The 26,981-nt window shown below is 42.9% G+C and overlaps 1 protein-coding gene across 1 annotated transcript; it reads left to right on the top strand.

The window, feature by feature from the left end:
- Positions 1 to 1,160: 1,160 nt before the first annotated feature.
- PRKG2 (protein kinase cGMP-dependent 2) lies at positions 1,161 to 17,544 on the top strand. Its single transcript, XM_026653274.1, is given in 10 exon segments — positions 1,161 to 1,646; positions 7,614 to 7,696; positions 10,353 to 10,382; positions 10,384 to 10,424; positions 10,427 to 10,456; positions 10,459 to 10,503; positions 11,175 to 11,288; positions 13,587 to 13,651; positions 14,118 to 14,217; positions 17,465 to 17,544. Coding segments are annotated over 10 exon segments (1,074 nt in total).
- Positions 17,545 to 26,981: the final 9,437 nt, after the last annotated feature.

Genomic DNA, 26,981 nt, shown 5'->3' on the forward strand with positions numbered 1-26,981 from the left:
CTATAGCTTTCTGGGTTATCACTCTGCTTGTCCAGTTTGAGTATAGCAGTGACCATTGCCTCCCTTCATGCTTTTGGGATGCATCTGGATTCCATGGATTAGTGTACAACTTCACCAGCCATTGGAGTCCCTTGGGGCCTAGATGATGAAGAAATTCTTCAGGGGAAACCATCTCCGCCAGCTGCCTTCCCTTTCTTCATTGAGACGAAACCCTCCTTTACTTCATCTGTGCTGATGGCGATGGGGTCTTGTGGAACAATTGAGGTCATTGTCCGGTGTAGTTGACGATGGATTTCTTGCTTGGTGGTGGGCCTTTTGGGCTCTCCACCAACACAGGGAATAATAGTGAACTAATGAACACTGTGTCTGCCACACGCACTGGTAAGGGCTTCATGCTCCTCTCTTCCTGAGGATCTGTCTGCATTACTGTAACTTAGAATCTATAAAACTTTGATCAGTCTGGTTCCCTGAATGTCTGTCTATTCATATAAAATACAAACAGCTGTTCAAAAAAATAAACTTATGTCTTAAATGATGAAAAAGCAAAACATCCCTTCACTGCATCCGAATGGTTTAATTCCCCTCATAGATTCACACAACAGAGATTAACTTTGATGTTCTTTCCTTCCATCTCTCACCAAAGCACCGGCAAATTGTAGAAAGAGGAGGATCTAAGCAACACTACTGAATAAGTTAACAGTTAGGAAACTGTAACTAGAAACAGCCATTTTACTAACATCTCCTTTCTAACTGAAAAGATCACTTCTTACTTGAGCAGTAGAGGGAAGAGTGAGCGTTTCATGCTTCTGTTGTTACTATTTGTTTTATCTCTGCAAAGCTGACATCAGGATTTCAGTTTCATGTGTGAATTGCCTGGCAGCTGCTCTTACATTGTCGAACATGAGCAGCAGGTAACACAGACCTTTGGTTTGAAATGCTTAGAAATGCTCTCTATATATACATGTCCCTGCAGGATTAAAAAAAGGAAGAAAAGAGTTCAAATGTCATTTCCACTTCTTACAGAGTTTAAAAAAATCAATGTACACCATTTTCATCAGCCAGTTAAATGTTAAACTCTTTGGTTGTCATCCAGTTCTCCAACCAGAAAATAAATATTAAGCAAAAGTACCACTGTGTTCTTTCCTAGGTCACTGGGTAAAATGGGAAACGGCTCAATGAAACCCAAGCAACTGAAGTGGGCAGATAGACATGCAGCAAACGTCTCCATCAGTTCTTCTGGCAACAGCAAGTTGTTGGAAGAGCCAGCGTTGGGCGTCCACGCAACAGGGAGAGCTGATGTTCTTAGAAGTAAGATTCTGGAGCTGAGAAGAAAAGAGGAAGAGTTGTGAGAGAGCAGATGTCGCATCGCAGAGCTCCAGGAGCAGCTGGATAAGCAAACCAAAGCCATTGCTAACCTCACCAAGAAACTTCACAGCAAGTGTCCCCAGATGAACAAGCTGTTAACACCCGGGCAAGGAACTCCCTCCCTTCATCATAAAGTGGTTGTTAGGATCAGCCAAGCTGTCTCGGACTTGTTCTCTGTTAACAGGAGAGATGCTAAGGAAGGCATATCTGCAAAGCCAAAGACCAGGACGTAGGATCTGAGCAAACAGCCCAAATTTTCCTTTCAAAATGCAAGACTCCAGGTGAGCTCCTTCCAGGGCATTTGTAATTCTCTGGTCACGTCTACCATTGCATTTCCTCTTCCCATGAACTCACTATTTTTCACAGGGCACCTTCGCTATACTTGATGGCTCAGTGTATCCATCTGCCTTAGATTTTCACATCATGCTTCTCACCATAGTGTCTAAGCGCTGAGTAGGTTTACATTTTGTGCCAAGCAATGCAGTGAAACAATTTGGGACTTTCATTTCGCCTCACTGTTTCATAGAGTTCACTGGGCCCTACTCTGTTTGTCAGCATTAACGCTGAATTTTGACAAGAGGATATAGAGCTACGTAGGGCTAGATTATGTCTTTAAAGGCTGATCCAAAGCCCACCAAAATCAATGGGAATCTTTCCACTGGCTTCTTTGGGCTTTAGATCAGGCTGTAAAGGCCCAGCCCTCTGGAGAGGGATTGTAGGAGCTTTGCTGCAGTAGGAGCTCTGCCACCCTTTAAACACGTCCCAGCCATGTCCAGCAAACTCTGCAGACTTAGAGGGAAGAGGCAGTTCCTTCCACGGCCCTATCGCTTCCTCCCTTTGAGGGAAGCCACCACTATCTGGCAACACAGCCTCTGTTCCTCGGCCACTTTGTGTCTGTCTCAGGGCACAAGGACAAGCAGGGGAGAAGCCCGTTTAGATCTCCCTCACTCTTGCACGCCAGTTCAGATCTAATGGCAATGTGGCCCTTTAAACAGCAGGCAGCTACCAGCATGCAGGCTGCAGTCTGTCCTCCCTCTTCCCCCAAATCGTATACGCATCCTGGATTTTCATTTTGTGAAGAATTCATCTCTTCTTTGAATCTGTACAGTAAAAGATGTGATTAAAAATGGTCACGCTGGATTTAGCCCTCAAACATGCCTGGCATGCTATGTTAGAGGGTCATGCATGAGCCAGAAAGGATGGATGAGTCATCCCCCAGTAGCTGATGATAATAATCCAGAATAGGTTAACACGAGTAGCATCAAGCTCACAGGCCTTTGCCATTAGCAAAAATATTTGTGTTTTGAAGGAGGGTTTTCTCCCTCGCTGCCTATCTTCTCCCATCTTGATCTTGGTAGTAATTTCAGAGGCAGGGAAGCTAGGGTATGCGGAAGGAAGGTCTGACTCAAACACATCCATTACCGATAACAGCAAATAGAACCCAAACAAATACAGTTCAAGTCACCCTAAGGGGCCAGGGTGTCTCTCCCCTTTGAACTAGCAGTACAGCTGGAAGGTAGCCATCATTGGTCCCATCTGGGAGACGTGTCCGTGGGTGTCTCCAGCTCCTATGCCCCCAGAGTAAAGGTTGGAGGGGGTGTGCTGGGAGCAGAGGCGGATTTCAGCTGCTCTCCACCGATTCTCAAGGGGTGTGCAGTCCTTTTAGGTAACAGAGGCAGCATGGATGAACTAGAGCAGCCCCGTGGCTACTCTTACTTATGCTGGGACTGGTAGAGACTCACCCACAGCTCTCACTAGCTCCTTGACCCGACTCCCCTCCACTCAGGTGGATCTAGGTGCAGAAAAGAATCTAGCCTGGGCCATGTTCTCTCTGAGTTTGCTCTAATGTGCAAGTTTTCTTTTAAAAGTTGTAGAGGGCTTCTGAAATCCTTCCATATGTCTATGTCGGTGTCCTCAATAGATGCATTGAGTTATGAAAGTGTCATAGATGAGTGTAGAGGAGTGTTACTAAAGATTTGAGTCTGAGCTGCACTGATGAAGACATTTCTGGCTTCTCCATCAGGCCTATACCCTGTAGCAATGAGGCCATGGAAGCCTCAGAGGCTCCATGGCCAGAAATCACACTTTTTGCATGGCCGGGAGCCTTTCAGAGTGATTTTGCAGTATGGTTTGAGGGAAACTGACCATGCAACTCCTGTTAAGTTGCGCTTCTAATTTCACTGCAGTGAAAGTGAACTGGCCATAGAATCAGAGGTAATGATCACCTACCAATAACAGATTAAACAAGAGCCTTGCCTTTTACTTTGCAATGTTGAGTTCTGGTTTTAGGGGGGATGGTTCTGTATGGCTGTTGCTCCAACAGGCAGAACGGAGGACATGGATATACTGGAGAATAGCAACGAGTCAGTTTAGATAAGACAAAGAAGGGGGGAAAAGTGAAGGGTAAATAATTAGTCTTTTTTACAATTTGCCTGGCTTAACTGCTGATGTGCATGCTGCCTCTGCTAGCTGCAGCACAGGGAAATGAAGTCAAAGTTTTCCCTTACAAACTGACAGGAATTGTTAGGCAAAGAGAAGAACTATGTCTCAGAGGAGTGTATCTTTTAGGAGGAGAAACCATGGCAGAACTATGATTTATATGGTGTTATAAAAAGTCCTGTAGCATCAATGGCTCATGAAGAGATACATTTTCCCACATTTCTGACTCTATTTTTTAAAATTGCAACCTTAACATTACGTTAACAGTGGGTTTGATATACACACATTTGTTTCTAAAGACTAATTCAAAATGTTACATTCATGCGAGTTACTTTGAGTTACTTCACCTTCTAAAAGAGGATTACCTGAAAGGGGGGAGGAGGGAGAGGCGCTGAAAGAAAACTTAGTCCAGCTGAATGAGAGTTCTCTCCCTGCACCAGCCCAACCCCTCAGCCTGCATCACTCTTGTGTGCAAAGTTTCTTTTTAATTAGTTTACAGGCTAAATTTTTACTATCTCGCAATAGGGGTTTTAAAAAAAGAAGAGAGAAACTGAAATTTTAAAGTTAAAACTAAAGGATTGATAAACCTCTCTCTCAAAATGTATTTAAACCTTTGTTTTGTTTATTTCCTAAATGGTAAGTTGGATGTTTAGTTGACGGCTAGGACTTATTCCATCGGGTTTGGTCAGAGGAATTGGTCTTCAGCTCTGGAACAGATGTGAGAAGCAGATCACGGAACTGGGTCCAATTAAAAACCTGGATCTGTACATTCCTAACTAAACACACAAGTGAAAAACAAAAATGGCGATTGGGTGTGTGAGAGAAGGTAGAGGGGGGAAATATTGTGCAGTTGATGGAAAAAATAGAATAATAGGATCCTGCCTTTCTTTTCATCCCAGGCCTGGTAAATCCTGACTGAGGCGCTGGGATCAGCCCTTATTTTCATGCATAAGCAGCAGAAAAGTGTGTGCAGATATGCAAGTTAGGGGTGAAATTAACCCGAGTACAGAGAAGCTGCACAAATCCATTTAAGTCATGTCAATTTCCTTCCTCTTGAGCTTCAATAATTAATTAGCCCTTCAGAACAAGGACTATGGGGCTAACATCTCAGGATTCCGGATTGGGTGAGAAACACAGACTGAATTTGTTTGACATCATGGTCATGCAAAGAGCAGAATTCCTGTGAATGTCAGTGCTATTCACAGTAAGTGCTGAGGTATGTGTACACCTGCGAACTGGACCATACCTACAAAGTCTGATTTTAGGTGTACCAGACTTGACCATGTCCCCAAAGCATTAATTTGAAGGAACAGGTGAAATCAATAGGTAAGGAAGAATATCTAAGTCAAACACACTTATTACATGTATGTATTTAGTGAGATTGCCCAACAGTGTTTACATATTTTAGTAACACTTCTCTCTTATTTAAAAAAAATTTTTTGATGCTGGAATGTAAGAGACTTCAATAATGCAGAAGAGTAGGAGGCAATCTTACCTTTTGCATACTCAACTTTTTGAAATCTTCATAATTTTTAACATACTTTTGCATGGTGTTTCCTAAGTTAGTTTCAAATGAAAAAATCAAAAATATTCTGTCACATTCACGAGCTAGCTTGAGAACATCGGTTGTGTTCTAGTCCTGGCTCTGGGCGTGGAGTGCGGTCCAGGTGTTCGAGAAGAATAATGATCAGTGGTGACCGTTAAGATTGCGGGAGGCTATTTTTGTATAATGATGCTTTGTGTTTATATAAAGCTGACTCACTGGCAGGTCTAAAGCACTTTAAAGGTGAGTGTGCAGGAGCAGCTCCATTTTACGGACAGGGTAGCCAAGTACGTCAATTTGGCATATTTTGTTTGGACAAGGGGACAAAACTTGAGTCTGTCGTATTACCAATTGTAACTTTCAAACTGTTATTCTCCTACAACCAACCTACCATTAGATTTGTGTCCATGCTGAATTTCAGGGTTCAAACTTCAGCTCGTTGCCCTTTTTATTTTGTTTAGAATTTTTTTACAAAGAAAAAACGTATACTTTTTTCTCATTCTTACCTTAATTGAAAATGTCAAAAGAGATTTTGCTCGATCTTTCTAGGAGTGTAAAAAAAACACAACACCCCCCCACCTTTGGGCAAGTATAGTCAGTGTTAGCCCCCAAAGGAAATAATTTGGAAAGTTATGAGGTGTATGACAACTGTCAAAAAACCTGTGTTACAGACATAAGGATGTTGTTATGAATATTTATTATCTGTTGGTATTATTTATTCTGTATATTGTTAAGGCACCCTTCACCATAAAATCATAGAATTAGAGAACTGGAAGGGACCTTGAGAGGTCATCTAGTCCAGTCCCCTGCACTCAAGGCAGGACCACAGTATCTGGGCACCCTTTAGAAGCACTAGAGCAACCAAGAAACAACTCTTCCCTCTCTGTCAGAATTGCTTTCTTCAATAGATTAAATCCAGATCGTGACCATCTGTATGACCATTTCCTAATGATTCAACAGCTCTGGGGAAGGCTAGGTATCAGGCCTAAAGATGGCAAAGCCAGGGCTCAGGTGGCTCCCTAGAAGGAGCAAAATCCATAGACAAGGACTGTCCATTGAATGTCCCATCCACTGTAATTATAATTGTAAAATGATATTGCTGTGCCTTGGTCTTTGCTGCCGTGTTAAAACCATGTACAGACAAACGGATATAAATGATTATTTTTCATTAGGAGCCATGTACCATACCGCAGCCCCACTTGTATCAAATACTTGCAGAATATTCCTACCCAATTACGGAAGGAGCTATTTCAGCAGGAAGGAGGACCTACATAAGTAATATAATGTAAAATCAATAATCAGTTCAGACTCTTACAAAATGCAAACCACCTTCTGAACAAACTATAAACACACACGTCATTATAACAAAGTTCCTGTATTAAGTCTTCAGGACTTTTGAGTGCAACCTACTGTGCTGTAAGTAAAAAGAGATTATTTTTTGAAGGTGATGACTGAATGTGAATACTTTTTACGAGAGTTTGGAATCTTTCGATGACTATTTTAGGTGTGAGGTACGTACAAAAATGAATGGTTCTGATGGCTTTGATTTTCAAACCTTAGCACTAGAGAGAGTTAAAAAATGTCTTCTCCTCCCTCTGGAAAAATTGGATTTTTTGGTGGAAATTTAAATATCAAAAAACTTTGGCCAAAAACCAAAACGTGTTGGGTCTGGGGACATTATGTTTTGTTGAATGAAAAACTGAAATTTTTCACAGAAAGCAGACACTTTTCACAAAAATAAATTAAAAATCACAAGCCACTTTTGATGGGAAATCTTTTCTTGGCCCTACCTAGCATTTTGACTCCAGTTATTCATGTCGTATAATGGAGGAGCAACATTTTGGGGAGATGAGGATCACGGATGATTCCATTTGCCCCCTCTCACTTGTGAAGGCTCAACCTTGCAGTGACTGTCCTCCCCCAACCCGTCAGCAACGTTTAACATGCCTACCTGAATGGGATGATAAAGAGCAGTGAAAATCTATCCCTTTGCTGAGGGCTGACAGCGATGACCCTACTTCACGTACCGTCTTTATCCAATCAGGAGCAAGAGATCAAGCTTAACACTCAATACTTGGATCTCTCAAATAACCAATGGCTAGTGAGGCCGCCTTGTGCTTGATTTGTAACTGATGCTGTGTGGAACATATGATCTCTCAAAACATTGTTTAGCATGGAAACAATCCTACAGGTGAAGCTATTGCTACAGGATAGGTGTGCCACACCTCTGTACTTACGGGCATTTGAGCCACTTTATCTATCATAGGAAATCATCACCCAGAAAATCCTATTCTCCTATGGACCAGGTTCTCAGCTGGTGTACATTGAAGTCAGAGGAGCTCGACTGATGTACACTGGTTGAGAATCTGGTCCCAGGTTTTTGTGGAAAATGTTAACTATATATCTGCCATCCCACACTCAGTAGAAAACATCACTTTTACAAAATAGCGTATTCTAATTGCATTCCAGAGTAAAACAGATAGCTTTGGAGGAACCTCAACGCTTGCATAGAAATATCTGTTTATCAGCCACCTCTCTCTTTATTCAGCTATTATGTGCATGATCTAGGAAAGTGCATGCTCACCAAACAAGGTTTCTAGCACAAAATGGAATGTAAGGATTGTATTTTGATATTACAGCATTGCTTTAGGGAAAAGCTACATTCTTAGGATTTCTAAATCAGCACATAAGTACAGTGATTACCAGGCCTGTTTGATTTTTTTTTTATCCTCTTATAGTTGCCATTACTCATTTTCAAGCATGCAATGAATAATGAAGCAGATAAATCAAACTCCTAATGGGAAGTGATTATTCACTCTGAGATTGCCCTCTGAAGATCCTCCGACATGACCTTATCCCAGAGACAGCTTTATATCCTTTTATGAATCCAAGCCAGCATGGACCTTGGAGGCTTTTGGAGTACAGTGGTGGGATTTATTTTGTTAGACTCATGAATGCATAATGACAACATGAGGACTTTAGGACATAGGTTGCCCTTCTGTTGAGCTAAGGATTAAGATCTGTTCAGTGATGGATCTGTAAAATCCAGATTATTGCCCCACTCAGTTTATTGCACGTTCCGGTTGGCATGTGTGCAAATCTGCTTTAAATCTAGTGCTGCCTAGGAAGGCTGGAGGCTAAGTGGTTGTTCTCTGCATTGCAATGTTGTAAGCCCTAAGTTTTGATTCTCCCTCGAGTCTTAATTCCTTGGTCCTGTAGGGGCTGAATGAGTTCATGCTGGGTACTGACAACCATCCCTTGAGCTGATTTGGGAGTGGCATTGATTGCGTGGTGGTATATTCACCCCCCTCCCCGAATGGAGTCACCCAATGGTGACTTCTTTCCATCCTCCCCTCCCAACTGAAATCCAAATGCTACTTTTCCAGAGGTGGCTGAATTATGTCGTGTTCTCCTCAGAACGACTCCACTCATCCATCATCATTTACTAGCACTGGAAGTTGCTTTGGGAGCACTGTCCTTTTGTCACAGGTCTTCAGATTATGCATACTTTGCTTTTTCCCCTTTGACGGTTCTAGACACTGGGTAAACCAATTTCGCCAGCCTCTCCCTGGACAGCAGTAACTTGCTATTGGCAGGCATCTGCATTTGGGTGTGACGTAATGCAAATACATTACCATATACCCAAGTGTACTGTACAATAATAGGGGTGTTTGGATCTCAGATAGCAAAAGGCTTATTGGTAATGGATGATTTACATATGCGCTGGGCCTAGTCCTCCCTATGTCGTCCTGTACTTTTCAACGCCAAGTGTCCTGAAAGGCAGGAGCAGGGTCTTTGTGTCAGGCTCGTCTGTTCCCTGGGAGTTTGCTGAAAATCAGCAAATCCATTTTTTCCCCCATGTACGGCTCTCTGGGTGGTGTCAGGCAGACAGGGAGCATCAGGCCCGCCGTTGGGGTGGGAGGCAAAGGGAGCAATTGCCCAGGGGCCTGGGCAATTTAAACGGGCCCGGGGCTCCTGGCTGTTGCGGCAGCAGCCAGGAGCCTCGGGCCCTTTTAAATCATCCAGGCGGCCCGCAGGGCTCCTAGGTTCACCGACGCAGCGAAGGCAGCCGGGCAGACATGCGGAAGCCCTGGCCGTGCTGGAAGAGCGCCCATTGACTGTTCTGCCCTAGGACCCGGAATTGCTGTTGACGGGCCTGGGGAGCAGCTGAATTCCTAAATTGGGGGTGTTTCTGTAGGAGTTTGCTGTGGAAGTGAATGCTGCTGGGATCAATATTAAATACCACTCTGCCTTGCCCTCTCCCTGTGGAGAGGGAGGAGGAGTCAGGCTTAGCAAGGTTGGGAGGAGTTGTGTTTTTCAGGTGGGTAGAAGGCAGAGAGCAGTATGAAAGGAATCAACATGGATTTCCCTAGATCTACGAGTTTGGAGCTTCCTTTGCCTCACGAGTTCTGGGCTCTGTGGAGCATGGTGGGTTCACCCCTCTCATTCCCCCAGGACCACAAGCCCTCCTGAAGGGCACATTAAGCAGGCACTCTGCAAGGTGACCTCCCAGAGTTTCCTGAGTCATGTTCAGATGTTGTTGTCATTAGCATGGAGGGATACAGTGTAGATGTCAGTTCACAGGCACATGGGAAGCTCTCTGGAGTGGGTTTTTAACCACCTCCCATGAGATTTGCTACACGGTGTTTCTTGTGGACCTGACGGCATGCTGTGTAGTGACTTACTGCACCTCTGGTTCACATTTTCCTGCATTTCTGCTCCTTGCCTTCCTCCCCCTTCCCCCCCACTCAAGGTTCAGTGTTGTCAAAATGTATTAGAACCTAACTTCCCCAGAAAAATATTTATTGGAGGTTGGAAGGTAAAATATAATACATATTAGACTATTGGAGAAATAGCTGATCATGAGATGTGGCCATGCCTCATGGTATTGCCTGCATGGGTAGCGGACTCTGAATATCTTGAGATGAAGGTATAGAAGGTGAATAAAGTACTCCAGTGCTGCTAAATCCCAGTTTAACTAACTCAGCTTTTTGGTTGATACCAGTGAGAAAAAGCTCATCACAGATGCCCTGAATGAAGAGATTGTACCCTCAGCAGATCCAAGATACAGTGGAATGTATTATGGGAGAACAAACCAGCAGGGTAGCTATAACTCAAACAAGGAGACCCAGGCAACCATATTTCTGTGTTGGCAGGTTGGTATCATTTGCTTATATGTATTAATCAATGATTATGATGTTCTCCTTTGTGTTCTAATCTATCTGAGGAAGATACAGCACACATCACTTACTGAGCAGAATTAGGCCACTGATCCATGCTTCCAGGGGGTCTTCAGAGAAGTGTGTGGGGCCACAGCTCTACAGGAGTACAAGGGTCCCTTAAATTCCCTGAGATCTGCCAGGTTTGAAGTTAGGCCTAGAGACCTTTTCTATGAGGAGGAACTACCCCTTCTACATACAAAAAGGGTTGTGTGTGTAGAGGAGGGATCTCTGCAGGAAAGTGGAGAAATTCTCCCTACTTTTTAATCACAAGAGGGGACGATCTAGGCCATAATAATATTTAGCAAAATGTATCAATGTATCTCTTCTTTGACAGTGTATTATTTATAGCTTCAGGGTTTGACATTCCCCTTTGCAGTATCCTTTTTGATATTGGAAAATGTTTTCTAAGACGCAGGAAACCCTAAATTAACCAATTGGAATGTATATATCAAAACTCTCTTTTTCGCTCCTGTTTCAAAGCATTGTTTTTATATTTTGGTGATATCTCAGCCTGTGGAGAAACCAGAAATGTCTTATTTGCTTTTCATTTGAGCTGTGTGATGTAGCTCAACTTCACTGCATGTTCTCATGATGACTTTTGACAGAGGGCAGGGTGGAGGTCTTCCAGCAGAACAAGCTACTGCCATCAATCCCTGAGTGGACAACGTTTGGTGAACTAGCCATTTTATATAACTGCACAAGGACAGCTTCTGTGAAAGGTATACATAACTCATTATTAAAATGCTACCAAAAATGAAATCAATGTGTGCTGGAGTGAAATTTTCATTGTATCCAGGTTCATCTTGAAGTTATCATTTAATATACACATACATGTCCTGACTGTACCTCTGAGCTTAAGTATTTCCTCTTTGAGTTCCTATCTGGAGATATAATAATACCAAGACATGAACATATTTCCTTCTCCAGTATGACATTAGGTAAATAGTCAGGCATCTCCAAAATGTTCTTGCAAGCCAAACGTACCAAGATATATGTTAAGGAAGGATTATGTTTAATGGTTGAATGATTTAGTAGGAGTGATGGTCTTCTGTTTGTAAGATTTTTGTTCAGAATGCAATCTTGGTATTTAAATTAAAGAAAAAATGGACTCTAGGTTTAAGAACCTTCTTCTATGGTATTTGTGGATTAGATAAAAACAGCTCCAGGAGAAAAGAAAAAAAAGTGGATGCTTGTTGCTTTGGACTTTCTTAAAAGGTTCCATGTTACCAAACAAATATAGATCTAGCCAAATTCTTAATTAGGACAATCAGATCTTGGTGTTACTTTGTATTTGAGCTCCTTCTCCTTCTCTGCTTTTTCTATTGGCTATTTGAAGTTGTGTCTCCAATTGACACAAAAGAGACTGGCTATGCAAATGAAATTATTGCATTTAGTCTCTCTTCTTTGCAGCTGCATAATACACAGAACGGCACTGATAATGTGTTTACTCTTCCTTACTAATTCACTGCTGTATTTGATTGTGTTCCACATTCTTCCCCTTTCCATGTTTTGTACAATTATCGTTACGTTTTTTGTTTGTTCTGGGGTTGGGGTTTTTTTGCATGTTATGTTGTCACATTATTTTAGAGTCTTTGTTAACACAAATTATTAGTTTTGAGGAAACCCACTGGGAACCAGAAAGGATTTATGAATAGCTAAATCATTGCAAGAGCTCCAATGTATGGTCTGCCTGAGTTTCTTCTGGTGAAAGCTGTCATGCAGCTCTCCCTAACTGGGCACCCTCTATGAGCAGGGCTTACTGGGACTATGTCTAGTGAAATCCTGCCTTTCTAGCCAGCCTTTGAACAAAAGGAACAGCTCATCCCAGGCAAGCAAGGAGTGTACCCAGCCAGAGAGCTTAATGCATCTGTGCTAAGACTAGCCAAGAATATCTGCAGACACAGTAGCTGTACTTGAATTGTTTGATCTTTTTATGTAATTCATTTCCCCCTCTCCTCTCGTAGGCTACAATTCCCTTACAATTGCTTTACTCATAATTAGAAGACTAGGGCTAGGTTCCCAGCTGATGTCAGTGGAGCTGTGCTTATACACGTCAAGCAAAACAAGTTGTTAGATCTGGTAGCGGGTAACTGCAGAAGAAAAACTTCAGCGGCGCTACCCTGATTTACACCAGCTGAGAATCTAGCCCATACCTCTGTGCTAAATCCAATGGTTTCTAGTCTGTAACAGGCTTCAAAGGGTTTATGAAGCAGATGGAACCTTCTAAGTAACTTATCCCCTTGTGCTCCATTACATGCCACACATTGTTCTTTCTAAGTAAAAATGTCTCTGTGTTCCTGTGATAAAATAACTTCAGTGAAGTTTTCTTCTGAAGTTACCCTACCCCCGCATCGAACAACTTGTTTTATTGTGTATAAAACTGCTGAACCTAGTCTAGCATCACTATAGTACAACAGCCAGACCTGACTATTTTATAGTATATATCACACGCATTTGTAAAAAGCAACAGAGAGTCCTGTGGCACCTTTAAGACTAACAGATGTATTGGAGCATAAGTTTTCATGGGTGAATGCCCACTTCATTGGATGTACTTCGTTGTACTGAGTCTAAATTACAGATGGATCCAAGCCAAAACACTAAAAACCTAACCCCCCACATTTGAAAATGCAAGCCTGTCTATTTTGAAATTAGCTTTTTCACAGGCAGTATAGGGCAGAATTTTCAAGCGAGATCAGTGCCCGTAATCAGGGCCAGATATTTCACAAGAGTTCAACTCCCATTTAAGACCAAAAGAAATGGTCAGTTTTTCAAAGTAGCTCAGCGTAACGTGGGAACTGCTGGGTGCCAAGCACTTTTGATAATCTAAATAGGAGGTGGCTAAATGGGAGCTGAACTGTCCTGAAAATCTGGTAGCAACGGTGGGTGCAGAACACTTGAAAATCTGGGCCCTGATCTCTTTTGAAAAATATGGCTCTTTACTGTACAATACTCATAGTATCATGCCACAATATCTTCCACTGAGTCACTAGACAAAATGGCTTTTTACCTTTTTAAAGCCATCACCAAGGTCAAGACATGGGCATTGGACAGAGAGGTGTTCCAGAACATCATGAGAATGACAGCACCATAAACAATGCAGAAAATTCCTTAGAAGCTAAGTGTAATGTAGATCCAGAAAACAGCTTAAGATACCCGGAGTATTCTTGAAGATCTTAAGAGATACCTGTGCAGATACAATGACACAGTCAATACAACTGATTGTCAAATAGCATAAATTCAGCTGTGTTACATTTTTTGGATTCACAGAAACAATTTTCTGATTTTGATTTTTGATACGTTCTAAAACACAAAATATATTTGATATTGGATGTTCTTTAAGCTAGTAGGCAAAATGCGCAGCACGATCCAATAGCTGGAAGTTGAAGTTCATAGAAATTCAAATGGAAAGCAAGACACAACTTTTTAACAGAGAAAGTAATTAACTATTGGAACAGATTATCAAGGGAAGTGGTAAATTCATCACCACTTGGGGACTTTAAAATCAAGACTGGATGCCTTTCTAAAATATTAGTTGCTTCAAATACAAGGTATTGGGCTTGAAAGTCTTCACGTATGATGCAGGGGAGAATAATTCCCTCAATGGAAGGACTCACAAGGTGAAATGCTATGACCTGTGTTATGCAGGAGGTCAGATGAGATCTTCACAATGGTCCTTTCTGGCTTTAAAACCTATTCATCTAGATTTTAAAAATAGGAAATTGAAAGCCAAAGCAAACATTATTTTAAACAATTAAAAATTGAGTTATTTGTGACCATAATTAGCCAACATTATTAGTTTTTCTTTTTTTAATCTCCTGCAAAAAGTGGACATTTAGGTATAGTTCCAAAATGAGCTATCAAATCTGACCCTGTATAAGATGTCTTCTGGGTTCATTCTTTCATTGCTCGTCTCTGTATTTGGCATGCTTCTCTAGATCTTTTTCTCTTGTGACCCATTTGTCCTGATTCTTTGTCCTATGTATTTTTTTCGTGTTGTCTGCAAGAGTAGTAAGTTATCATTGCAGTTGGATTCTGTTTTAACAACAATCTTACCTTTGGTTTGGCTCTGCATTGTCTTGAATGCATTTGAATACACTAGAGGGGTAATGTGTTTGTTTATATTTGACATTCAACCCCTGGATTCTTGCACGTTTTAAATTACAAACCAGTCTGTGCTACTACTAGACCTTTTTTCTCTCCAAATACAGATTTTTTTTAAGATACCATGTGCTTTTAACTTACTTTGTTTGATCAGGGTATAATCCCAGAAAATGCATGTGGGATTAACACTTGAGCCATCAAAGTTAGTGGTTATTACACGTTGTACACTTTTCATTCTTTGTAGGTATTTATGCCAATGTTCTACTTATTATCATTCTGCTCTAGCAGCATTTAATGATTCACCCCTATACTGCACTGATGTAAATGACTGCAAGGATTTTGCCTTACTTAGTAAAACGATTGATACAAAAACAGCGTGGAGAAAAGATCTGGAGGAAAATACAAAGGATAACGACTAGAACTAAGTGTTTTGTTTTGAAGATAAACTAACCAAGTATATAGACTACTTGCAGTGATAAGAGATTTTAAAACTAAGTTAAAGATTCTAACGTACGTATTTTCAAAAATAATCAACATTAGCCTAATTACAGCATTAAGCCATACAGAGGTATAAGTACCATTGTTGTCACAATAAACATGGAACCCAATTATTATGATTTTCAAAGTCCAAGACGAATTCACATTTGGAGTTAGGGAAATGCAAATGAAATAATTTTATTCTGACCCAAGTGTAGTCTATGCTATTCCTCCTCTGTTACATCTACCGTTTAGATTTTAGTTAAAGACTTCAGAGATTTTAGTTAAAAAGCCCAGAATCAAACTTCATATATAACCACACCTGTAATTCTGATATAATATGCTACTGAGTTTATTTATTTGATTTAAAAGTAGTTTGAGAGCCTAGGAATTGCATCATGGTACAGTGTAAGGTGCCTGTAAGCTGTCACATTAAGAATATACTGGAAAACCCTTCCTGTAAGGTTGGCTAATAGTAAGTCATGTTTCTGTCAATCATAAAATATTGTGCAACGTAATAATTCATTGATAAGTACACATGGACTATTTTTTACTTCAGTGTAAATCACGTCAGCAGAGTTCAGTTTACAATTCATGGAAGCCTTTCCCCGTAGTTTATCAGGCATATGCAATGATAACGCTGTTCTGGCCTCCCGAGATTTCAGTTATGAAGTCATTTTGGATAGAACTGCTTGCCCCTTGTCTCCTGGGTATGCTCACTCTGTAATATAAAACTATCACAGGTGGTACAAATTAATAATTCATCTTAATTTCAGATTTTTTTTGTATTCACCAAAGAGGGCAATATTTTTCTTTTAAAGGAGAAAATGTGTTTCTAATATAGCATTCGTAGAGAAGTCAGAGGGGAAATCCATGCTGACAGCAAATAATAAAACGTAGCAGCGTTAAAAATAAATGTTAGTTTGTGATATCTCTGGCATCTACAAGAAGTGCAATTCATAGATAAGAGCATTTAAAATCCGTTATTAATTAAGATCTAGTGCAAAGTTGCTGCTGTCCAAGGACTTGATTCTCTGATGCCTTAGCCATTTGCACCTGTGAAAACTGGTTTAATACACTGCCATTTGCATCAACATACAGTGTGAGGTAGTGGAGAATCTATCCCTAAGGCCGTAATGTATCAAACCAGCCTTAGGGAAGCATCCACAGTATTTAGAGGGCTGGATCCACAGTTGTGGCCACGCTATACTCAGGCACAGGGCAAAGGTACCTTTATTATAATTTATTATTTGTCCTGGGTTAGCGCCCGAGAGCCCATGTCATGGATTAGGACCCCAGTATGCTAGGCGCTGTACATTCACTGAACAAAAAGACTGTCCCTGCCCCAACGAATTTAGAATCTAAGTATAAGATAAAAGACAACAGGGAGCTGCAGACAGACAGACTGACAGGGAAGCACAAGTAAACAATTAGACAATGCCAGTCATCATGATAAGAGCAACAGCTGCCTAACCAGTCTCCGATATATTGACATAACACAGTTAAAATCAATGAAAAGGCAGGTGAAATGGGAAAATATCTGCGCTTCTGCTCAAAGCCAATGTCCGTTTCACATATGTGCATTAAATTGTTATGGGTTGACTATAAGTGGGTCCTGTGAATGCTTTGAGGATTTGTTAGTGTGAAAAATAAATCTCTGACATCCCATCGTTATTATAAAAGGAGGTGTAAGTTTATTTACAAAAATATGTGGTGGGAATTCTCACAGAATTTAATCAAAAAAATTCAAAATCAGAATATTCAAATTGTCAGTTAATTTTGCTTCCAGGCCCCCTTTGTATTAATCTTCTGTGAATATTTGTGTAAAAGGTTGGGTGAGGATTGAGCCTTGAATGCAGGGCATTTTGTCTCTCTGGATCACAATTCTCTATTAAAAAGAGGGCGGGGGCTTCAGGCTAATTATGTATGATACCAAGGTTCTTGGAAAGTTGCTGCTGCGGGTCTTGATCCAAAGCCTATTAAAATCATTATCATTGACTTCAATGGGCTTTGGCTCAGGTGACTGACTTAAAGCAAATGCTATTCTAAAGGAAATACAATACATTGCAATGAATGGGAAAATATCCCCTTTTGGAATCATGTGGTATTCTTGGGGGTAATAAAGTGCATTGCGATTGGCTCAATAATATTTACCCAGAAGGAAAATATTGTGCACTGGGCATACAGGCTGATGAGTCACTTATCAGTATTCATTTCTAAGCTACAGCCAAAGGGACCCTGCCATAGCAAAGCATGAAATGCTTCAAAACAATGTGCGGTTCTGATGTGCTGCTGAAATCTTTCTAATCTATTTCAGTTCATAGCGATGATGTCAGGTCAGCAAACATAATTGCAGAGGAAAATGATGTGCCGTGCCTTGTTATAGATAGTGAGTAAGTACCATATTGTTGTTGAACAAAAGAGCAACCTTTTCTTTGACCACTTTCTCACAGAGTACATGTCCTGTTTCACTTGCCTACACTTTGAGTCCTGTTATGAGATCTGACAACTGATTAAATCAGGAGTTCTCAAACTTTTTCCATGGTGTAGACCATGTCCCAATGCAGAGATTATCTTATGGACAGCTACTCTCCCATCCTTGATTGTATAACAAACTACAGGAAAAGGATTACCTGGAAAAATAATGTTAGGAGAATATGTATTTTAGCTCCCTTTAATGAAATGAGTGGACATCTATAGAAACGGCTGGAAGACAAAGAACCAGGTGACCTGCCAGCTTTCCAAAAGCCACCATTAAGTGTTCTGCAAACCACAAGCTGTCCACAGACCACACCTTGCAAACTGCTGGGCTAAAATCTATTACAAAAAATATCAGTCTCTTCTAAATTATAGAAGCCCATACCTGCCAGAGATCTATATTGTATAGTATCTCTTATGATATTTGTTTATGTATCCTAAAAGTATGCTTATAATTTGCAGCTATTTTCAAAGAATGGCCATGCAACATTGTCATTAAAAAGGCTGGGTATACCTGTCGCTGTCTTGTCCTGACTGATCCTGCCAGCTAAAAGGAATTGTGCCAACTAGGGTTGGCGATCTCCAAGAAATGCCTACGGGTATGTCTACATAGCAAAAGAAAAACCCCCAGCTGACTTGGGCTTATGGGGCTTGGGCTGCGGGACTGTTTTGCTGCTGTGTAGACTTCCTGGCTCAGGCAAGAACCCAAGTTTTGGGACCCTCCCACTTCTCAGGGTCAACACAGCAGTGAAATAGCCCCACAGCCTGAACTCCATGAGCCTGAGTCAGCTGGCACGAGCCAATCACGGGTATCTAGCTGCTTTGTAGACATACCCATGATGGTGTAGATGACACTCTTCTCTTTGTGTTGGCCAGATTCTGTCCCCCTACTCACTTTGTGTAGTACCTGATTCTGAGAGTATTGCTATGGATGAAGAAGGGTACTACTGATCATGAGTAAGAGTGGCAGAATCTGGTCTCAGATTAATACTGAACAAATGCACCACCCTGGTGTTAAAGGATGCTGTGCTCCAGAAGGTTTGTTCTTCTGGATGAAGAGTAAAAGCAAGGTCTTGACCAGCTGTGGCCTTTTAAAAATCTATAGCACTTACTATCAGAGTTTGGGGTGGACTCAGCCTGGGTAGTTCATAGATATCATAGAATATCAGGTTTGGAAGGGACCTCAGGAGATCATCTAGTCCAACCCCCTGCTTAAAGCAGGATCAATCCCCAATTAAATCCTCCAACAGATTTTTGCCCCATATCCCTAAATGGCCCCCTCAAGGATTGAATTCACAACCCTGGGTTTAGCTGGCCAATGCTCAAACCACTGAGCTATCCCTAAAATGTTAGTGTTAGTTAGTGTTGACCTATGTACTGTCTGCAGTGGCAATTGGATAGAATATATATTTTGCTTGCTTTCTTTTCTTTTTCTGGACGCTGTTAGGTATCCCCAGAAATGACTGCATTTAAGTGACTAGCAAAGTGATTCCTCTACGTAGTTTCTGTATGTTTTCTAAATTTTGAATCCCTTTGGGATGGAAGGCCCAATATAAATATATTGGTATTTATTAAGACTAAAACCAATACAACTGTTTCCCATTAGGTGAATGACTGATAGTTATTAGAAATTAACCACACTTAAAATTTGAGTATATACTGAGTAAGCCCAAAGATTAAAGCAATAGCCCTAGTAGGCAATTAGGTTTATTGCTACTGGAGGAAGTAGCTAAATGAGAAATCAGATGTAGAATGAAATAATAATCAGACATTCATCAGAGGGTAATTTTTTTATAGCAGTGACTCATCCTTTCACAGTGAACCAGCACCATCTAAAGGATAATGTCTCAGAGCCTGTGTCAAAAGACTTGGGCTTATGGGGCTGGTTCTGCAGGGCTAAAAATAGGCATGCAGACCTTCAACCTTGGTGTGAAGCCAGGGTTTTGAGATCCTTCCCCACCCCCACCCCCGGCTGGGTTTTAGCACCACCTTGATGATGGGCAAAGGCTGCAAAGGTGCCTTGCAGCGTTCCTTTAACCGCTTATGCTTTGACATAAAACACAGCCCTTACAGTAATCTTTTACTGTCTCAAACATGTGAGGCCAATAGAAATTTGAGCCTCTCATGGGTTCTTTCCACCCCTAACTGTCCAGCAAAAAGGGCAATCATGAGCTACCTGCAGCAACCCTGTCATATACTAAACAGGCACAAACACCTGCTTGCACCTTTTTTTTCCTCTATGGGGCCCTCCCTGTACAACAAACCTCTTTCTAGGAAAAAAATCTGCCCTTTCCTTTCCCTGCTGGGAGCTGCATTCCTCCCCTCAAATTCCCTTTGAGTCTCACTCAAGTTCAGAGCAGACTCCGGCAAATCAACGGAATCTTCAAACCCTTTCTCTGGAGACCACCTTTGCCTTTCAGCTGGTGAGGGACCGAGGGCATTTCCCGCCCCTCCAGCCCTTCCTGCTGTCCACAGACTAGTAGGGGTTACCAACTTTGGTTGGACAAATTCCTGGAGGTTTCATCACATGACATTATCTTTAATTAAAGATTCATCTTTAATTCCTGGAGACTTCAGGACAATCCTGGGGGGTTGGCACTCCTACAGATAAGCCAGGCAAGGCAGAGCCATGTTCCTTCTGGCCACAAGTTATGCTATTAACCTGCTTTAGGCATGGCTAATATAGCGTTACCAATTAAACCATCATTGAGAAGTAGATATCTAATACCCACACCAAGAAGTCATTTAAAATTCTCGTACTCAGGGTAGACGTTGGCCAAAGGTACAGTTACAGGGAATTCAACCACAGCTAATAGACTGAAGTTTTACCAGGAATTCTATCTTCCTCCCTTACCAAACTTTCCCTGACCAACGTGACTCGGGACACAGTGTCCCTCCAGCCCATACAGGCTATGCCAATTACCTTAGCATTTTTAATACATTCTTCATTACCCTCCCAAGGCTCAGTCCTAATCTAGTTCACGAGGATTTCCTCCTGTACACCGCTGCCTATGGAGCAATGGTGGTGGCACTCACAGGGGAAAGTGGGGTATGTGAATTGTGGGGTTACTTTGAGCCTCAGGCAATTTAGTTTTATATGGCCAGGAGCCCCACAATGATGGCAGACTAATTGCTTTCCCTTTTGATGAGGTTTTAAACCCTGGGCTTCCTTGGGGTTTTTTGTCCAAGTTGGGGTTTAGGTTTATTTCCAAACCCCTCTTCCCATTTAACCTGGTGACATGGGAATTTCCCTTCCCCTGGGGTTTGTGCCCCCCATGGGCCCTTGATTCTACATAGTCATCAGCAATTTCTGCAGCCTCTAAAACTGTGGGTGTTTTTTGTCACAGATGGCTGCCTTTACTTCATGTGTAACTCTCCATAATGATTGCTCCTGGGCTGTCAGATCAAACAGTTTTCCATAATCGCCTTCAGCCCCCATCCCCATTACCCATTTTCTCGTAAAATTACACGTTGATGTACATATTAAACATGAGTGACACTGTCAAACACTCCTAGCTTTCTATATTTCACTCGATAGGGGTAATCTTAAATCTTTTCAATACATTTTCTTTAAATTTCTTGTACACCTCAGCATCACCCTCCTCCATATCACTAAAACATGTCTTGCTTTCCAAGTTAATCTGACTCTGTTTATCCTCTGGAATATTGCACGTCCCACATAGTCTCTGAAAGGTGGACAGGTTCTCTTCTACACAGTCACTTTATAAATTGGGCAGACTTTCTCCCACTCCTGTGTGTTGTGGGGGGTATACGCATTGGATGAGAAGCCCCTTTTGCTCCTCCAGTATTTTGAGCTGCATTGCTGGGGCTTCCATCAGCCTCCTGTGTGCCTCTCCTGAGCTTTTTGGTTGGCCTTGACTGTTCCATGCATCTCTGGTGGGCTCTCTCCTCAGCGGCCTGGGATGCTCTGGTCTCCCTGATCCACAATTCCACCATGAGTCCCTGGTGGTTGCATTCTCCCTTAGCTCTTAGGTGCTGCAACTGGACCAGTTCCATTGCGGTGGTCACCACTGCAGGGTCTGGGACAGGATGGTTCTCACCTTCTGGATCCGGCTCCATCTCATCTTCTTCCCTTTGCACCTAATCAAACTTATGAGCAAAGCTGTCAGCTCCTGATCTGGGGGTTTCCCCTTAAAGGATATTCCCACTGCAAACATAAATAGTCAAAGTTTCACCCTAAAGACAAAGCTTATAGCCAGTCCTATAGGAAGATTTATTAAATAGGAAAAGGAAATTAGAGCGCTATTTACAAGGTTAAAGCAAGCAACATAGACACACAAATGAGTTAGTCTTAGGTTTCAAAAGTTATTATAGGCTTCTATAATCAGTAAACTCTATTTGTCCTCTAGGGCTAACCCTAGCTAAGCAGCTGGGGATCTCTTGTTTATGCTAGAAGCCCCATGCGGTCCCCACACCCTGAGTCCAAGCAGCATCGAGATGCTTAGATCTTTTGGTTTGGGGATTCATCCCCCTCCTTCCATGTGCTCTGAGCTGCTACCTCATCTGATGGGAGGAGTCCACTTGCATGACTCATCTTCGTGAGGAGGAGAGCAGAACAACTACAGTCTTTAGTCCTTTTGTTGATGGGTTTTCAATCCAGATGTAGGGAGCTTCCAGTTGTAAGACCCAACCCTAACCCATCTGGTATTGAAGGGTCTCCTCTGTGGGGAGGGGCATAACAATTTCCATAGAAGAGCAGCTCCTCACACTAATTCACGCCCCTCTCCTGTATGGTGATTTATACAGTTACAGAGGCTCACAATATGGAACACAGATATTACAAGTAAGATTAATGCATTGTTGGGGGATCATTAAAAGTAACTATATACCAAGGCCTAAAACACCCAGAGCACCTACAATTTTGTAACAGGAAAAGCATTGATAAGATTTGGCTGTACAAAATGTTTTGGACTTTGAGTAAAATAAAAAATCCCCTGACAAATTTGTAGTTGCAGAAAATAAGAGATGTTAACATTAAAGAATCATAGTGTGCTCTCTAAAATTCCCTTCTTAATAGACTAAGGGGGAGCGTAACATACAGAGTGATCTATCACATTCAAATGAAGGATTGTTAATGATAAGATTTAAAAGCTTTGTTAGCTATATTTGTAATGAATTGTAATTAGGGATATTGAGAAAGTAGAGATAAGGTAACAGTCAGGCTCAGGTTTTGCTGGGGATCAGTGTATTTTTGTTAATTTCTTTTTGATATAACTGGCTGATTTGTTTAAAATGCTGTTGTTAGCAGGATAACTAATGTCATGTTAGAAGATGTAAGTAAGATAAAAACATGTAATGATAAACAAAATCTTCCTTTTTCTGGGAAACTTAAAAACTGGATGACCCAGGGCAAAAGGACCTAGAAACTGTAAATTCGGCGGGAAAACTATGGACATTTTGGTGATTAATGTTTGTGCATGTGTAATATACAGGTTATGTAAAATTCAATGGATAATGTGTTCAATGTGATGGGAGGAAAATTAAGTAGTGGAGAATGTAAAAATGTATAAGAATATATGTAAAATGCCTCCCCAAAAACTGGAGAAACACTGGATCAAAAACTGAAGAACAAGAGTAGAGGACCCTAGGGAGCTCAGAGGAGGTGACGAATGTCATGGAAGAAGGATGAACTTCTTCGTCCCCTGGAATATGGTAACCTGAGCCCATTTATCTATTCTGTCTTGTCTGTTATTACTGGTCTGGCATGAATGTATGTGCCAGACACGAGAAGTGGTGATAATTCTGTCTGAAATTGTATTAAATAAAGGCAAAACTGATTAAGCCTAAATTGGGGGGCGGGAGGGGGGGTAGCGTGAGACTCGGTTTCCCACTCTCTGCTCCCCAAAACATGCCACAGCTCACAACCATTCAGTAGGTTCCCAACACATTCTTATACCTATTTCATCCGTACTAAGCCACCAGTGAGCCAGACACGTTCCAGCTTTGTATCTGGCAGTGTCCAGTTGAGACAGGGGGACCTTGGTATGAGCTGGGCCCTGGCCTGCCAGTGTCCCAGCGTCTCTGCAGAGACCCCCAAGTCAGCTGATTTGAGCTCATGGTGGGGTGGTTTTGTGATATGGTCACTTGTTCAAAGGGAACTGGCCTAAGATCCCCATACTGCCATCAGGGGATGTGACCTTTTGGTTAGGTGACTTGGGTTGGGTGTGAACCAGTCACCTCAAGAAGGCTCTGTATTTCCTAGCCCTCCAGTCCCCCTCCACAGTTCGAATGATACATCGTAACGGAAAGCATCAGAGAGCTGCTAACGTTTTCAGTTACTTAGCGCAAGAAAGCGAACAGCAAGAGCACAGCACATTCTGGTCCTCTGTTGTGGCTGTGGGGTCTTCCTGCTGCCTCTTGACCCCTGTTCAAAGAGAGACACGGGTGGTTATAAGGTGTGAGCTGTGTGGGTACCTGGAGCCTGCGGGTACTGACAGTGCACACACAGCTACCCTGGGAGGCTTGGCTGCTCCCTGACATTCCCTATTTTTCGAGCACTGATCCTTTTTGCCTCCCTGAACCCCAGGTTGGAGCATTCCACGGGGCAGGTGTTTCTAAATGAACTGGAGGAAGGAGGTTCTGCCCAGGCACAGTCCCTGATCTTGGCAGTGCTGTCACGTTCAGACCAGTGTGGGATGGGAGATGAACACCCCACCTGTGCACTGAGAGAGGCAGAACTTCATGGACACCAAAGTACTTGACTTGGAGTTTGAGCAGCATCTGTGGGTTAAAACCCCTCTTGCCAGCAATCTGCCACGGGGATCTCTGCCTGACTTAAAATACCCATGGGGGGTGGCAGAGCTATGCCACACGTTTGAGAGATATTGGAGCGAATTGGTTACAGGCTGATCAGTCATGTTACCAGTGCTCCCAACACCCAGTGATGTCTGTGTCCTGTTCTCCTCTGCAACGTCTTCCCTTCCCTCACCATGTGGGTTCCCCGCTATGTACCATCTCTGCTGCCCCTGCTACTGTGCTAGAGGCTGCGAGATTCGCAGCATGGACTGTTCCCTGTTACTGAAAGGGCTGGGGGAGACACGTGTCTTGTTGGCTGGTTTGTGCAGGGTGCTAATGACACCAAGAATGGGGGCTGCCTTTGTGTAGCTTTTGGGATCTGTCTTTTGTCTGAATGCTGTGGACAGTGGACAAAAGAAGAGAGAGGGAGGCAGTCAGGGGCTGGCTCAGTGGTTAGACTGTGCTGCTAATAACAGCAAGGTGGTGAGTTTGCCTCCCTCTGCTTCCTTGGTGCAGTCCTCCGATTGTAGCTACTGCTCTTCTGTTGATACTCAGTGAGAGGCAGACAAAAGAAGAGGGAGGCAGCCAGCAAGGAGCTATTTTCTGCTGGCGAACGAGGGACTCAGGCCCATTACCGCTCCATACTAAGCAAACACTCTACCATTGGAGCCTTGAGCAAAGTGATCAGCCAGGTCCAGCTCCCCTGCTGCAGCAGAGCGGTCTGGAAAATGGAGGCAGCGAGCCCGTCACTTCTCCCAGGGAAAAGGAGTGCTCTGCCAGTTGAGAGAATCCACCAGGCACCAGCCAGTGCTCACTGTGACTGCAAGGCAGACAAGGGCCAGGGCTGAACTGCTTTTCTTAGCACCCCACCCCATTTCTTGCAAGGAGGGAGGACGGGGTGCTGGACACGTACAGCCCACAGGCTGGCAATGCCTTCTACAAAGGAAGAGCAATCAGCTGGCACCCCAGCAACCGTCTGCTGGAAAATGCCGTCAGCGATGCCATGAGCGTAGATAGGCGCAAGGAGCCCTCTGCGAGTTGGGCTAACTCCCTTCACCAGAAAAATATCCCGCTCTGCTGATGTCGGCTCTTAGGCTGTTGGTTCCCAGGTGCGGCCAGTTGCTCATATCAGCAGTGGCCATCCAGCGGCGGGCTAGTCCGGGGCTGGGTCACTCCGTTGGGTAGAGCAGAGCGCCACCACCACCAGTGCTGGGGGTTTGAGTCTTGAGGTAGGTTATTTAGGTAGCTGCTTCTGCCCAAGCTTCAGCCTGTGGTTTGTGCTCTTTCCCCGGAGGGCCATGCTGGGGACAGAGGGCCAAAGATGACAGAAGAGGTGAGGCCGACCCAACCATCTTGCAGGGAACTGGTGAGCTCCACAGGCCCAGAATGTGGAGAATGAAGACATCAAATCAAACACTTCTTGCATGTAAAGCAAGTACTAATCCCCCAAGGAGAAACTGGCCCTAACCTGCCCTTGTTGTGGCAGAAGCCACAAAGACCCTGGGGCGACCCATACCTCCTTTACAAAATAGCTGTGGGAGGTGTGCTGCTCGTGGTCTGGCTAGCTCAGCTGGTTAAAGCGGGGTGTTAGCAACCCCTGTACACACTCACCTTCATGATGCCCGGATGACCTCCAACTACCTCCAGCCTAGCTTGCTATGACCCCATGTGACTGTACAGCCTTGATACCCAGCCACACTGGTCCCTGTGTGACACGTTGACTCCAGAACTGTGTAATGCCACTGTCCCCTGTGTGACCCTGACTGACCCAATTCATGACCCCCCACTGCTCCAAGATAATGATCAGTGACCCAAGTGAGACTCCGCTGACACCAGCCTAACCCTCACTAATGCCTGTGTAACTTCACCCCCAACACCCACCTTGAGAACCCCTGCCCTAGATGACCCTGACTGCCTCCAACTCTTTACTCGATGACCCTGCATGATAGCATTTCAATCAGAGATCTGTAATCCTTAGACTCATATGACCTCACTGACTTCATATGTACCCTCACTGACCCCTTCATGACCCCAATTGCTTGTAAATTCAGATTCTGTGACCCTAGATGAACCAATTGATGACAAATTTTTCCTTGATGACCCCATATGACAACTCTTAATCAGATCCTTTTGATACTTGGCCTCATATGACCTCACTGATTACATACGTATCCTCACTGACCCCCTTCATGACCCCAATTGCTTGTAAATTAACTTTCTGTGACCCTAGATGACCTCAACTGCCTCAAAATGTTATCCTTGATGACCTCGTATGAGCTCCCTTAATCAGAGGATTATGCTACTTGTCCTCATATGACCTCATGACCCCAATTGCTTATAAATTCACTTTCTGTAACCCTAGATGACCCCAACTGCCTCCAAATTTTTCCTTCATGACCTCGTATGACCCTCCCTCAATCAGAGCCTTATGCTACTTGTCCTCATATGACCTCATGACCCCTCCATGACCCTAATTGCTTATAAATTCACTTTCTGTGACCCTAGATGACCCCAACTGCCTCTAACTATTTTCCTTGATGACCTCATATGACGCCCCCTTAGTCAGAGGCTTATGCTTCTTGTCCTCATATGACCTCATG

Source organism: Terrapene carolina, unplaced genomic scaffold (genome assembly GCF_002925995.2).
Source record: "Terrapene carolina triunguis isolate 2854851 unplaced genomic scaffold, T_m_triunguis-2.0 Scaffold136, whole genome shotgun sequence".
Taxonomy (NCBI): Eukaryota; Metazoa; Chordata; order Testudines; family Emydidae; genus Terrapene; species Terrapene triunguis.